This window comes from Cupressus sempervirens, chromosome 8, assembly GCF_028749045.1.
Source record: "Cupressus sempervirens isolate cs-2001-9-10 chromosome 8, ASM2874904v1, whole genome shotgun sequence".
Classification (NCBI taxonomy): domain Eukaryota; kingdom Viridiplantae; phylum Streptophyta; class Pinopsida; order Cupressales; family Cupressaceae; genus Cupressus; species Cupressus sempervirens.
Genome location: NC_143125.1, coordinates 151,425,824 through 151,441,212, shown reverse-complemented (window position 1 = coordinate 151,441,212; position 15,389 = coordinate 151,425,824). Strand labels below are relative to the sequence as shown.

General features: G+C 34.7%; 1 protein-coding gene across 2 annotated transcripts in view; it reads right to left on the bottom strand.

The window, feature by feature from the left end:
- Window positions 1–14,100, bottom strand: part of LOC149542002 (transferring glycosyl group transferase) — a 79,824-nt gene extending 65,724 nt beyond the window's left edge. Inside the window, exon 1 of one of the 2 annotated variants that reach the window (XM_089797052.1) lies at window positions 12,957–14,100. In XM_089797052.1, coding sequence (XP_089653178.1) covers window positions 12,957–13,632 — 676 coding nt within the window. In that variant the 5' untranslated portion in view covers window positions 13,633–14,100. The remainder of the gene's footprint in view (window positions 1–12,956) is intronic. The other variant, XM_089797053.1, reaches the window with a different exon arrangement.
- Window positions 14,101–15,389: the final 1,289 nt, after the last annotated feature.

Here is a 15,389-nt window from a genome sequence, read left to right as displayed (position 1 = left end):
GAATATATATAATTTATGTTAAACTTTAAATGAATCTAAAAATAAATGGTATATTTATGAGGGGGAGTTTTATTTAAATTGAAAATAAAATTTAAAATATATATATATATATGGGAGAGGATTTTATACCCCACCCCACTTACCTCCTACGTTCGACGGCTCCCACACTGCAATCTCAATGTACTTGACTGCGAATGGTGGGGTGGTGTTATTAAACCACCGCATGGCTGATATAAGGCCCGCAGTGTTATTTATTTAAATAATGTTTGTTTTAAAAAGTTTTTTTATTTATAAACTTTGTTAATATTTTATGCCAATTTAATAATAATTTATTGATGAAGTTTATAATATAAAATTTATTATCTAATAACTTTATTAATAGAATTTAATGTGAATTTAATATTATTGTAATAAATGTGTTAATGGATTTTAATGATATTTTCATTATTAATTTAATAAATTTATTAATATTTATTATTTTAATAAATAATTAATAAAGAGTAAAATCATTTTATTTTACTTTTAATATTATTAATTAGTTCAATTAAATGAAATTAATTAAGTCTAATATACTAGAGTACTTAGTGGAACTTAGATTTATTTATTTTTAATGATGATATTGATTTTAATAAAATTGCAATTATTTTATTTAAAATCATTAATTGTTACTTCTATAACTTAAAAATGATTATCCTTAGATTATTTATAGGGTAATTGTACAATTCATTTAAATATAGAAATGGGTTAATTGCAAAGGTTAATTGCGAAACTTATTACTTGAAACATATATGAAACTAGAAATAGAAACCTTATTTTAATTCAACAATATTTTATCATTCAAACCCAAATGTGAGACTATGATGTTTTCCATGTACTATCTATGCTTTGGGGGTCTTGGGGTTGATTAGATGTTGACCAATTTAGGTTGTTACCAGAGGCTTGGGGGTTGTGTGTTTGTGATGTTATGATGTTTTTTGATCTCGATCTTTTTATACCCAACCATGGTAATGTGATGGTTGCTCTATGATATGGTTGTATTTACTGCTTGTTATTGCTTTCCAGTCTTCTTCTGTGAAGCTAAGGTGTATGTATATGAGATACCTGTCTTAACCATTTTTGAGCCCTCGATTAGTTATACTTGGATTACTTTTCAGTCACCTTGATGAGACTGAGATGTTTGTTGCTATGTTCTTGATGATGTCATGTTTGACTTGACCATTTTTGAGTCTTCGATCAGTATTGTAATTTATTTTGGTTGCTCATTGAGAACCATTGGATATTGTGATTTATCATCCATGCCTTCAGTTGCTAATAGAGAACTATTGTGATTATTATGATTATCATTTGATGCTTTTCAGTCGCTCGTGGAGAACTGATGTGATTATTGTGGCTAATCTTTTGATGCTTTCCAATCGCTTGTATAGGGCTAAGGTGATTTTGTGATTTGTGATTTCATGAGCCTAGGGTAGGTTATCTATGTGTAGTGTCAGGAAGTGGCTTGCAATGGGGGACGGGGGCCCTAAGAGGCTCTGGGGATGACTCATTGTAAGTTGTTTTTTTAATAAGTGAAAACATTACACTAAATGGGGATTAAAATGAACCTAATAAGATTAATTGTATGTTCTCGCCCATGCCTCGAGTGCTAGTACAGACTAGGATGGGAGTAGAGAGAACACTTGGTAACGACCTTGCATTCCATAGTATGCCTCATCAGTATGAGAGGATACTAGTGGCCGCAAGATTCATTGAGGACCCAGGATTCCTAGGGGATTGCTCGGGTAACTTCCAACGTGATTTGTGCGATGACACTTTCCCGCTTGCATAGTAGGTTTCCTACGTGTCTTGTGTGCCTCTGGGTCTAGATGTTGATCTATGTTGGAACCCTTGAGTTAGAATACTTTTAGGATTTCCTGAACTTAGAGAGTATTGTGATATGTGATTTGTTATCTTGTTTGGGACTTGAGACTATCTCCTCAGCGTGGTGGGAGTGGACCATTTAGGTTTCACATAGTCGGGTGGTAGTGCTTTTTCACTCTTACCATTGAGATCCATCTGTAGCCACCATGGCCGGAGCTTCTTGGGATGCTTGTGTATCATGTTTAAGTGATGTTATTTACTGATGCATTTCCTTATATTGATGATTAGTATGTGATAGATGATGTTATTTGCTTTGTAGGATCATCTTATGCTTTATTATAGTATGTTAGATTTCTTTATGCATATGTTGTAGCATGTTTTAAGAGTGATGTCCTTATTACTATAGTACCGACGATCTTATCGGTGACTTGGGATGTTACGCGCAGGAAATGGCTAGGGCCCACAATGGTCTAATGATGCTATTGACAGGTGGGAGGAACCGCGTACTTAGTTATGTTTTATGATGGATAGTTGTATTTAATGTTGGATGTTTATATCTTTTATGATGGATGGATGTATCATGTATGGTAGATGGTTTCATTTATTTTACTATACTTTGCATCATGGATTCGTGGAGGATGATGTATCTTTAATACTACATATGTATATTCTTTTAGCCTTTCATACCCTGTGGCATGTACAATGGATGATTAAGCATTCCGGATTTCATTCGCCGAGAGGCATTCGGAACAAATGTATATTATGGACTTTGGACTTTTAAATTATTCTTTCACGTGGATGTGGTAGTTGTTAGACTTAGTATTAGATTAGATTTAAATGTGACTCAACGTCTTGGGATCCTTAAGGAGTGTAACCTGTCATGTATCCTTTAGTTGACTGTATGTTATTGCTTCCGCTACTATGTGTTTAATGTGCATGTTATACTTTCTTACTTTAAAATATATATATATATTTGGTAAACTTAGTAAAACTTTAGGTTAATTCTTGTGGGTCCCTTCGCAAGGCGTTACAGAAAGTGAGTCTCTAATAGTGGAGATGGTGGACCAAAATGTGAGAAGGAATATAGGGGGGAAGCATGATCAATAGTCCCCGTAGCAATAATATTACCTATCTCACTATCTTTGATATGCATTGAATCTTGTGCAAACTCAACTGTCTAACCTGCCCCACTATGTGTAATCTGACAAATAGAGAGAAGGTTAGAGGACAAAGATGGAACACAAAGTACATCATTAAATGTACCATCATCAATGTCAATAGAACCTTTCCCACATACAGTCATAACTGTGTTGTTCTCCATCAAAATGTGAGGAGTAGGAGAAGCCTCGAAAGAAGAGAACAAATCCTAAGAAGATGTCGTATGGTGTGAAGCACCTGAATCCGGTAACCATCTAGAAGAATGAGGAATAGTGGTTGTACATAGTGCATGACCCTTTCCTGTATCTTTACCATCTAACTGAAATGATGATGATGAAAAAGGTCTATGAGAAGTAAAAGGAATATCAATGTTGCTCTTTTGAAAGAGTGTTGTCAAATCTGAAACCCGTTTGGCATAACCATCTAACTTCTTCTCATAGCAATGTGACTCATCATGATTAGGCTTATTACAATAAGCACACTTTCGTCTTTCTGGCTTTGATTTACCCCCCTTAGGAGGAGGTGGCCCCGATGAACTGTGAGTGCTGGAATCAATCTGAAACTCTATAGAATGAGATTTCTGAGTCTTTTCCTTCATCCCTGAAGATGGTTGAGCTACCAATGCATGATTCTGTGAGCCTGTGAGAGAATCCAATTGAGAGAGCTTAGCCTGCTCTCGAGTCAAACAATCACAAAAAACCTCAAAGGATGGCATGGTAAATCTATTACCCAAAGCAGCTTTGGTGGAATAGAAGGTAGAAGAAAAAATCTGAAAATTTCCACGAAGCTTAGAAAGAATCAGGTAGATACACTCAGTGTCAGTCTTCAATTTCCCACAACCCTGCAATAAAGACCTCCGTTGTTTGAATTTCATCAAGAAGTCCTCAATGGAAGGAAAAGAATCCGCTATAAGTGAGGTAAGCTCTGCCTCAATCTGAAGTGCCCTAAACTCATTCACTGTACCAAACAAGCCTTCAAGCTTGGTCCACATTGCTAGAGGGGTATTGCACCCATCAAGATGAGACAGTAGACTATCGGAGACCTATAAGGCAATCAATCCTCTTGCCTCATCCATCTTGTTTCTGTGTTGCATGACCTCAAAAGGCCTCTATAAAACTAGTTGTACTGCATCTAAACAAGACCACAACCCTTTTGACCAGAGAAGTTGTGTCATCAAGGTCTTCCATGTGTGATAGGTATGAGGGGTCAAAAGTCCTAGACAAGAAGAGGTCTTGGCCATTGTTTTAGAAGGTGTTTGAATTGTTTTCTGAATTTATTTCTGGTTTACATAAGTAAATAACAGAAACAATATGATAAAAGTCGTGTCATCAAGGTCTTCAATATGTGATAGTTATGAGGGGTTAGAAGTTCTAGACAAGAAGAGGTCTTGGCCTTTGTTTTCGGTGTTTGAATTATTTTTTGAATTTATTTCTGGTTTACATAAGTAAATAATAGAAACAATATGACAAAACTCCCCCCACAATGCAAAAAACCAAACCCTAGTTGCTAGAAGGAATGCGTAAATGAGAGAAAAGCAAAAAAGCTTTAGATATGAATTACAAATACCTGTTTTTTGTAGGCCAAAAAATGACCAAATGCTGAAAGTACTATGTCCACTCAATATTACTCCAAATTGATACCAAATCTGGAAAGTAGACAATAAATCATGCACTATAAAAAAAATATAACACCTGAATATGTGTCCATATGAGCCAAAACAAAGCCTTTGAAGTTGCAAAAATCAGGATTTGTGATTTTCGGAAAAATTAGAAACAAAGATCACAAACAACCTGCACCAATGTGTAGATCACGAAATTCTACCCCAAAACAAAAAAAAAATTGCTCAAAAAAAGGAGTTTGTATGAGTGAGATATCATTGTTTGAAAATCATCTCTATAATTATTTTTTCTGAATCGCCGTCGTCACACCTTCAGAAATTAAAGAAAAATGTCCGAAAAATGTCAAATTTGTTCTGTTAAACCCTCTTTCTCTTTTTTCTCCAGATACTAAACAAGCTACAACAGATCTAGCTCTGATACCATGAAGGATTTGAGCAATACGCAATCCACAAAGCCTGAAAAATACATGTATGTAAAAACCTATCACGGAGAAGAAAAAGCCAAGAGGAGGCAAGGGTTTGCTCTGAAAATATGCAAATTGTATTCTCAGAAAATGAAAAGATACAAAATACTTACAAACAATCTATCCTTATAGAAGGAGATCAAAACCCGAAAAGGGTAATCTAAAAGGTCAATGCTATTTAATAGTTACTAATTAATTATTAAATGAGAATACAAAAGGTGCATAAAGTGAAATCTTAAGAAGGGAGAAAAAGGTAATTTAATAAATTAAATTAAATTAACCTTTTTTTCTAACACATCTCATGCATACCACCGTTGAACAAGAATGATATTGTCTGCAATAGATAGAAATCCCTGATTTGATCTATCTATGTGTCTGATTGTTGTTACTTGACGAATTGGTCTACATCTTATGAGTCCCAATGCTAACAGGATTGATTCTTTTCCTTAATGGTCTCTCCCATGATGGCCCTCACCAACATTTATCTTAATATTGACATGAAGAGAGGCGACCCTTGAGGAGTTGTTGCTCCCTCAGCCAGATCATGCCTCTTCATCCATCCTTCAATTATGGATTGTAGTAACTTAATGCCACTATTGTGATAACTATTACAATAAAAGATAGTTTCTATTATCTTTGTTTAGTATCTAATGGCTATCTATTGTAATCTCCTGTAAATATTAGAATGTTTCTAATATTTAGTTTTCTATTTCTAGAATAGAATGGTTTTATTCTTTACGATTGTTTCCTAAGAAAAAATCGTTTACTCTGTTGTATAAATTTATCTCTTGATCACTATTAATATCAAGCAAATATGTTCCAATTACTTCGTAATATGGTATCACAGCAAGTCAATGGAATTTCATAAAATTTGGCAGATTTTTTAAAAAAAATTGGAGCATCTTTTGATTTGAAATTTTTTCCAGAAATTTGTTTTCCAATGTTTAGATATAAAGATTGTTAGAGGTATTTTATGAAACTTTTGTGGTTCATCTTCAAGGATTTTTGCTGGAAATTGCAAGCTTGGTAAGGGGTTTTGATCTAGCAATTTCTTGGTTGCAGCAAAAGTCTCTGATTTTTTAGGGTTGCATGTACTTGCATGTGCTTGCATGTTGCTTGCATGTGTTGGTTTAACATGCAAAGTCTCATGTTTTGCCGCCCTTTAAAGTTTTGATGGATTTTCATAATTTTTTCCCTTGAAAAATTTCTTTTGAGTTTTCATAATTTTTTCCCTTAAAAAATTTATTATGGGTTTCTATAATTTTTCCCTTGAAAATTTTCTGATTTTGTAATTCGCAAAGTTGTGTGGGATTCCTTTGTGGGTTTATACCTTTTCCTCAAAAATTATATGGTGGGTTTTACTATTTTTCCTATAAAAAACGAAGCTTTGTACTGTCTAGTTTTGATTGATTTTTCACCTCAAAAATCGTGTTTGGTTTTTTTGATTTTTCTCCTTTAAAAAATTGTGCCTTTTTGTGGTCTATTTTGGGGCATCATGCTCATCTACAAAGTTTGGAAGGTTTGTCGATTTTTTCTCAACATCGTGGTAGTTGTTCTTAATATTTATCTCTGTCTCCAAGGAAGAGCAACTTCGTTATCTAACATCAAGTTGGATATTTTGTGATGATTTTTTATCAGATGTTTTCTTGCTTCTGGGTTGGTTAGTGGTAGACTTATCTCAATGGAAAAGTCAATGGCAAGCTCTTGTCTCTTGTTACAAAGCATTTTAAAGAAGGGGACACCCTTCTCTCTTCTTTTATGGACGAATTTTGGCTTCTTGGTCATTAACATTTTGCAGATCCAAGGAGGGTCTTAACAGCAAAAAAATGTTTTGTAGAACTTGTGACCAAAAGACAACAGCTAGACAATGACCATTAAGGGAGGGTATTAGCATATTCTAATATTTCTTTAATGTTGTGCCTAGAATCTGCAATTTTCTCTGCAAATCTGTCATTTTTCTAAGCTTTTTTGAAGCTTTATTGCAGCCAAGGTTGCTTTTAGTCGAAACCCTAATTTTCTAAACAAGATTTGAAATTTTTTTAGAAATTCATGATGGGGTTTTTGAGAGCTCAATTGGGTTGTCATTCGTTTTTCTGAGTGCATCAAATTTTTGTGACCCAATTTTTGAGCCAACGAATCCAAAATTCAACATATTCTTTCTAGGTTGTCTAAGCTCTCTACTGGGTACCTCTTCATTTTTTCTGGTTCTTCCACCTTTTTACCTCGAAGTATGTGCCTTCACAAACTTTCACGCTTCCTCACTAGAAAATGTGCTATGGCATCTATGACTAATATTTTGCTAGAGGAAAATCAAAAGTTCAATGGCTGCACTTATGGCACATGAAATAGCATATGCTAACCATCTTCAAATATTGCGACAGTGATCAGGTGGTTCTGGGTACTACAACTCGACCTACTCAAGTTGGTCCTGATCAAATGACATATGATCAACATAATCGGGAGGTGGTGATGCTTCTCAAATTATCTGCAACTAATGATCAGCTCCCTCAAATTCCATCGAACAAGACAGTTGACGAGATATGAGAGCATCTCAAGACACTTCATGAGACTTAAAACAAAAGTAGTGCCTTCTTTCTCAAGAACACTTTGTTTTCTATTGTCATGGATGAATGGAAATCGCTCTAGGATCACCTAAATAGGATTCAGGAAATCCATGATCAGTTACTTTCCATTAGACACAAGATGGAGGAAGAGGACATTGTGGTCACAACCCTCAAGAGTTTACCCAAATCCTACAAGCATTTTATCGAGACTCTCAACATCACTTCTATTGGTGTTGATCTGAATTTCATAGATCTCTACACAGTGCACACTTCTGCTTCACCAAGATCGGTGGAAACAAAAGTTTGGTAGCACTTGCAGCTCCACCTCCACAAAGCAAGCCTTTGTTGCTAAATTCTTTGAAAAGGATAAGGGCAAGTCTTATTCACAACAATCTTCTCAACAGAAGTCCTCTGCTCTAGCTTCAGAAAGCTCCAGGAAAGAGAACATTCAATGTAACTATTGCCACAAGTATGGGCACATGAGGGTTTAATGTCGTCAACGCTTAGCTGTCCTATCTAAGCAATCTTGTTCTCAGACCACTAAAACAATGCATTTGACAGCTTCATGCTTTGGATAGATTAACCATTAAGGGAAGGTATTACGATAATAGATCATTTATATTATCTCTGTTTAGTATCTAATGGTTATCTATTGTAATCTCCTGAACATATTAGAATGATTCTAATATTTAGTTTCATGTTTCTATTCTTTGCAATTGTTTCAAAGGAAACATCGTCTAGTCTCTTGTATAAATTGATCTCTTAATCACTATTAATATCAAGCAAATATTTTCCAATTACTTCGTAATAATAATGATTGTTGTTTAGTTAATGTTCTTCTTCATTGATTGCTGTTCTCATTGAATGATCAGTGTTGTCTCTTACATTCTTCCATTGGGCTGGAGAGTTATGTCCTTCGGTTTCTTTCCATTGGGCTGGAGAGTTATGTCTTTCAGTTTCCTTCCATTGGGCTGGAGAGTTATGTCTTTCAGTTTCATAAAGGTTATGACCCTATGGGATGAGAAGTGTCCTTTCTTAACCCATCGCTGCCTTTCCAAACTAATTGATGCTTCTTATAAGGCATGTGTCTCTGTGAGTTTGTCTAGATCGCTACTGTTGCTTGATTGAGCTATTCCGCTATATACCCGATTAATCTTTTTCCTATGTTTTCTGTAAGGTCCAATCTGATCCTTTTTCCTTACATTCAGATATTTCTGTGAAATCCTTTCTTACTCCACCCCTGCTCATTAATTTCTCATCATTGCTTTTACCACTGTTTATATCTGCTCGTAACTGTCCTGCTGATTGGGTCAATCTGTTGTTATTTGATTGATCAATTTCTCTTTTTTATCTAATTATTCCTCATCCTATATCCCCTGCTGATTGATTGCCTTCTCCCCTTTCTTCCAATGTGAGGGAGAGACGCACCTGTTCATCCAGTCTGCCCTTTTGCAATAGTCACAACCTTTCACAATTACCACCCTTTGAAAGACTCACAATCCTCCATCATTTCTGCCCTTCAAGAGAGTTGTAAGCTTTCATAATTCCTACCCTTTGGAAGCGTAACAATCCTTTATCATTCGTCCTTTTGAGAGAGTCGCAACCTTTGATAATTGCAACCCTTGGAAAGAGTTACATCCCTTCATCATTGCTGCCCTTTGAAAGATTCACTTCCTTATTTTCATCCTGTTCCTTCCTCCATTAATCCTCCTTTAATTCCTCTACTCCCCCTTTTCTCCCTTCCTCCATATCACCTTTTAAATGAACTCTCCTCCATTTTATATCTTATTTTGAGGGAGTCACAACTCTTCATTACATATCTCTTGACCTTTCATTAAAGTTGTAATTTTATTATTTATTTATTTATTTATTTATTTATTTATTTATTTACTTTTATATTTTAATTATATTATTATTACTTATTATAAAATCCTACTTCAAAAAGTAGCCATTACAATTAGCCTTAGAGATTCTCAAGCATTAGCAAGGGCAATAAATGCGTATATTGATGGACGAGCCCTAAAAATAATTCGGTTCATGCTGCAGCTAATGCTTAGTAGTTTGATGAGGTTTTAAATGCTGGTCTGTGTCACATTAAAGCCTCATGTAGCATGAGCAGAAGATTTAGTATAGTTCTAAATTGTTTTAGATATTTTTGACTCTTCTATTGGAACTAAAATTGGTCCAGATGGTGTTTTTTCTCAAAGCATATCTATATTTTAATAAACATATGTACTAAAGATGATATAATGAGAGATGTAAGAGCAAGCAAAAAGTGTGAAATAGCATAGATTGGTGACAGAGTGAAGGTGTGTAAAGAGCGAGATTGTTCTGGTGCAGACATGTGTGGATTTGATGCTGTTCAATCACATGGGGATAAACTCCAACATTCGGCTCCTCAGTCATCCTTTCCTTCTGCAGCTCCCTTCTTTGTTGAGGGCTGCAAAAATCAGTCTAACCCTTACCATGAGTTCAACAAGTTCTCCAGGCCCCAAAATGTTGCGACAAGCCCTAGTCCAAATATACAAATTCTATTATAAAATCCTAATAATATACAAATTCTATTTTGATCTCAAAGGGATTGCATCTTTGCAATCTTGAAAACTTTGAGATTTTGTTGGGGAGGGCCCCTGTTGATTTTCACGTTTTGGATTTGTTCATTGAGGAAGTTTTTGCGGAGTTTCAGAATCAGTCCTTCCTCAAAAGATGCTTGAGCAAAGGACCATCGGTTGATCACTTTGCTGCCTGGATGAAGTCCTCCTGGAGCACTGTGACCTCCCACAAATTGATATTCTGGATTCTGGCTTTTGTCTCCATTTCAATTCTGTGGAAGACTGCAATTATGTGAAGTAGAATGGTCCCTGGTTTTATGGCCAGTCAGGCCTATTCATTTCTTGCTAGTCTCCTTTCTTTGATCCTACAACCACCAAAATCACTTTCATCCCTGTTTGGATCAGAATGTATAATCTTCCTCTTTTCATGTGTGATATTGGGCTCATAAGCAGTATGTTCAATCAGATTGGTTCCTTCGAACTTCCTTCGTTAAGCTGGATGCAGATTCCAGGGCCTACCATTGGAGATACACCAAGGTTTGTGCTATCATTGACAATTCTAGACAAGTTCGCCACTCAGCCGCAATTCATTCTTCGCATTGCACTTGGACCCAATTTCTAAACTATAATGGTCTTCCCTTCAGATCCTTTCGCTGCAACATGATGGGTTACAAGATTGTTACCAGGCAATCTACTTTAGGGAAATTCACTCTGAAAAATAGATTAGGAAGTCGAGCTCCCCATATGATGATTTTATCTGGCACAAGGGTAAATTATTTGCCCCTCATGAATAACCCGATCCCATTCCTAGGGCTTCTGTTACTGTCTCCTCTCCTCTAGACTATTCCCCACGTCAGCCCAAAGGTGACAACTCTACTGCTGTGGTGCCAATATCCTCTCAGCCCAAAGATATACTCCCTAGTATTGATTAGCTGAGTGAGGATGTGGATAACTGTTTTGATTCTGAGGGCACATATCCATTTATGGAGTATCTTGAGGAGGATTATGCAGACTTCCAAGACTTGGATGATTTGTTCATTCCACTTAAAAAATGCACCGTTTCCCAGGCCACCAGTGCCATCTCTAAACCAAACATCACATTCAAAAAGAAGAAAGGGTGACACGTCACATTTCCCAGATCTCTCACCAAGTACAACACCTCATAAAGATGGTTAAGGACCATGAGACCAAGGTGGATGAGAGCCTGCTAGGGTTGAGGGTCATTTTAACAGCACCCTATTGCAGCCACCCCTATCAAACACATTAATCAATTGTTTAAATGAGCCAGAATGGATACTCGCATATAAACTTCACTAGTTACATGACCTCATAAAGATGATTAAGCACCGTGAGGCCAAAGAGGGTAGGGTCCTGCTGCAGGGCAGGGTAGAGGATACTTGGGGGATCACATCATGTATCCCATCACAACCCTCATTATGGTTAACTCCCATATAATCATTAAGAGTTTTTTTGCAGATTGATATATATTTCTTAATCTTAGAATTGCAAGTATCCAATGAGTTATGTCTACATTATTATCTAATCTGGTTGCAGGTTTCCAAAAGAGGCTTATCTCATTTTATTCTTGGATGAGGGTTATATTTCTAACTATTTTTCTCTTTGTTTCGTTTTGGATTTGTGAATTTAGGTAAAATCTAAGGTGACCCAAGAAAGAGACAATACATGAAGCTCCATATTGAACGCTGCAAAGCAGTTGACGATGGGTTTCAGTGGACATTGGATGGCCTCCTCACTAGGAGCATAAGGAAGGGGTTAGCAAAAAAGGCTAGATGAGATGCTCTTTCTTGGTGGATGGTTTAGTAACTTAGTTGCAAACTCGGTGGCTTAGTTTCCAATGTCTTTTTTGCTTTCTGAGCTCCTTTTTGGTTTCTGAATCCCCTATAGGTTTTTTAGTGTGTTTTTTTCTTGTGCTCCCCATATATGAGTCTGAAGCGCTCTTTATTCTTTTATTTGTTCTATATTGAAAGTGGACCCTGATCCCATTTTTAACTGATCAAATAAATGGTTCAGATGGTCTTCTTCCAGAGGGCGAGAGACCCTTGGTTTTCAACCATTACTTATCTAAAACTGACATGCCTAGGAGAACGAAGGCTAAATCTTGCATCAGAATACTCTAGTCGATTAGAGCATGTATTAAAAGCTAGTTTATGTTAGACTGTTTAATTGCAATGCTCCTAGGAATCACTTAAAAAATTCTGGGAAACTGGGTACTTGTCTGCCACCTTATCAATGCTTCAGCAATTTTGGAAACTTCTGAAAGTGAAAACTTCATCTCAAGCTTATGGGAACTCTGAGATTGTAGCCAAAAACATTTGTGATACTCTGAAGGGATTTCTACTATTATTTCCTGCAGTTTGTACGGGTAAACTAATTATGACTTTGATATTTTGTTTTTTGTTTTTCCTGCTAACCCTTCTACTGTTTTTCCTGCTAAGGCTTCTATTGCTGCTTCTGAACATTTCCTGCTGCATTTCCTCTCCTGATTTTTCTTCAGAGGAATACCTAAACTTTCTTCCCCTCGTATTTCTGATAATCAAGATTCTCGTGTTTTCAAGTAGTCATTTCTAAACCCGGTACAAGTAAAAGTAATCCTAGTGATCTTATCATCTTAGAGAACACAAGTCAGTCCTACATTGTACAAGCAGCTCCAATGTATGAATTATACAACTAAACATACAATTCATATTACTAGATTCCATTTATCTACTAATCAGAGGCTTACCTCCAACAAATCTGGGTCGCTGAAGAGAGGCTCCATAAACCATGGGACTAAAGTTCTCTGGGTTATAATAATAACTTGCAATAAGAGCTCTCAAATATATGTAGAACAGCGGAGACAAGACCATATCATCCTCCACAATAAATGCAAACTCGTCATCGGAGGATGGCCACCAAGCCTCCAACCATTGAGCCTGCAGTCCAGCATTACGGGTTCTGTAATGAATTTCTTTTTCACCATGTTCCCAATCAAAAACATCAACATACTGTAAAATCTGGTGAGCATTATTGAGCTTACTATCAACATCCATTGGCACAGCACTTTTACCCTGCTCTTCAATCCCAAAGTGGTCAACGAAAATGTGAAGTTTCACTCTATCTTTATCATAATCAGCCTCTGCCAGGGACTCTAAGCATCTGGACACTGATTCCAACCTATCGTAAGCCAGAACTTTAATTACCAATCTGAAATTCTTGCTCAATCCATCTCTGTCGATTTTAGGCTTTGAATGTACTAGTGTTCTCTGGGATGCATTTGGGTTTTCTTTTGGGGGCAAAGAGAGTGGCAAGTTTGGCTGGGAGTACAAGTAAACGAAGATTGCAGCCATCACCAGAAACCCGACAAAGAATAATAGTTTTTGGGTAGCCATTGATTTACCTCTTATTCCCTTCCGTGTCATCGGGATTCTTTTCTGCTTTGACAAGAGGTGAATTTGGGTTCAGCTATTTAGCTGCATTCTGGTTGTTGTCAATTGGGAATTAATTATTGTCCCAACAATCACAACCAAAGAGAGAACTACCCACAAATCTTACAAAACAAGCACATCATATATCGACCGAAAAAAAACTAGTATGGATTATGGAAATCTGATAAGTTTAAAAAGAATCAATTTGTAGATCCTGCCGGAGAGCAATGCTAAACCTTCCAGTCACAACAATTAATCTTAGTTCAAAAATCGAATCCATTAACCAACTCAAAATAGAGGGCAAAAGTCGGCAGTGAGTATCATAGAAACCTGTACATCTTCCTGCCGTTGGTAAGCCCTCTAGCTGATACACCTACAATCGTGGTTTCGGGAACGAAATTTTTAAGGATCAAGAAGAATGCGAAAGATTTTCCCATACGCAAGGGCGCGTGACAAAGTTCCTGCCTTGTCTTTATTATATGATTGGTTGATTGAAGTAGGTTTAGGTTAAAATATAATGTATTTAATTTAATAAATATAACAAATAAATAGTAATGAAAAATATAATATTATAGTGCTAAATTAAATTAAATTATAGAGTATAGTTATTATATTATTATATTATATAATTGCAATGATATATATTAATTAAAGCAATAAAAGAATATATAAATAAATATTATAGTATCATGCTAAATTAACATATATCATATCAAAGATATTTATCAACTAATTATATATAAGATATAGATAAAATTATATTATTTTTTTTAAAAAGAGTTAAATTGATTAATTTTAATTATTAAATTGTTTGATAAATCTTGTTTAAGTGGTAAATTCATCCAATTGAAAAAGTTAGACAATATTCTCAAGCTTAAATCTAATGTATAAAAATAAATAAACATAAATTAATTAAAAAATAACATTTATGCTTTAAAAAAACCAAACACATTTATAATAAATTAAGTTGATAATATACCAAGCTAAACAATTTGAACTTTATTAAAATTGATACAAAATTAATATTATGTATTTTAAATTATAAATTAAAAATATCAATATAATAAAAATTATATATGTTAAATAAATGTATAATCTAATAAAATTATATATATAATTTTTTTTTTTTTTTAATTATTAAAAACATTGGTTTAGATATGGAAAAATAAAAATAATTAAATTTAATTTAAACTTATATATAAATTAAAATTAAACTATATAAAAAATAATTTTTGAAAATTGACAATTTAAAATGTCTATAAAATAACATTTTACAAATTACAAAAATAAACATCAATTAAAATTGATTGTCTTTTTTTTTAAAGTATATCCACTTGTCACAAATGTGGAAAAGATAAAATTGAAAAAAAAAAAATATATCCACTTGTCACAAATGTGGAAAAGATAAAATTGAAATTAATGCATTCATTAATAGAGGTGTTAGAAAAATGATTGATTTTTTTTAAAGTTTATCCACTCGTCACAAATGTGAAAAAGATAAATTTGCAATTAATGCATGCATTAATAGAGGTGTTGGAAAAAATAGTTGTATTTTTGTTGAAGAAAATTGAATTTTTTCATTGCTTTTTTTATCATGAGCCAATACAATTTTTAAAAATTTGTATTTTTCATTAAAAAATTTGTATTTTTCAATTCCAAAAAATCATGCAAATTAATAAACCTTTTGCAAACATTAGTATATCAATGAAAAATTTAGATTATGTAACTAATATGGAACCTCGTTTCCTACC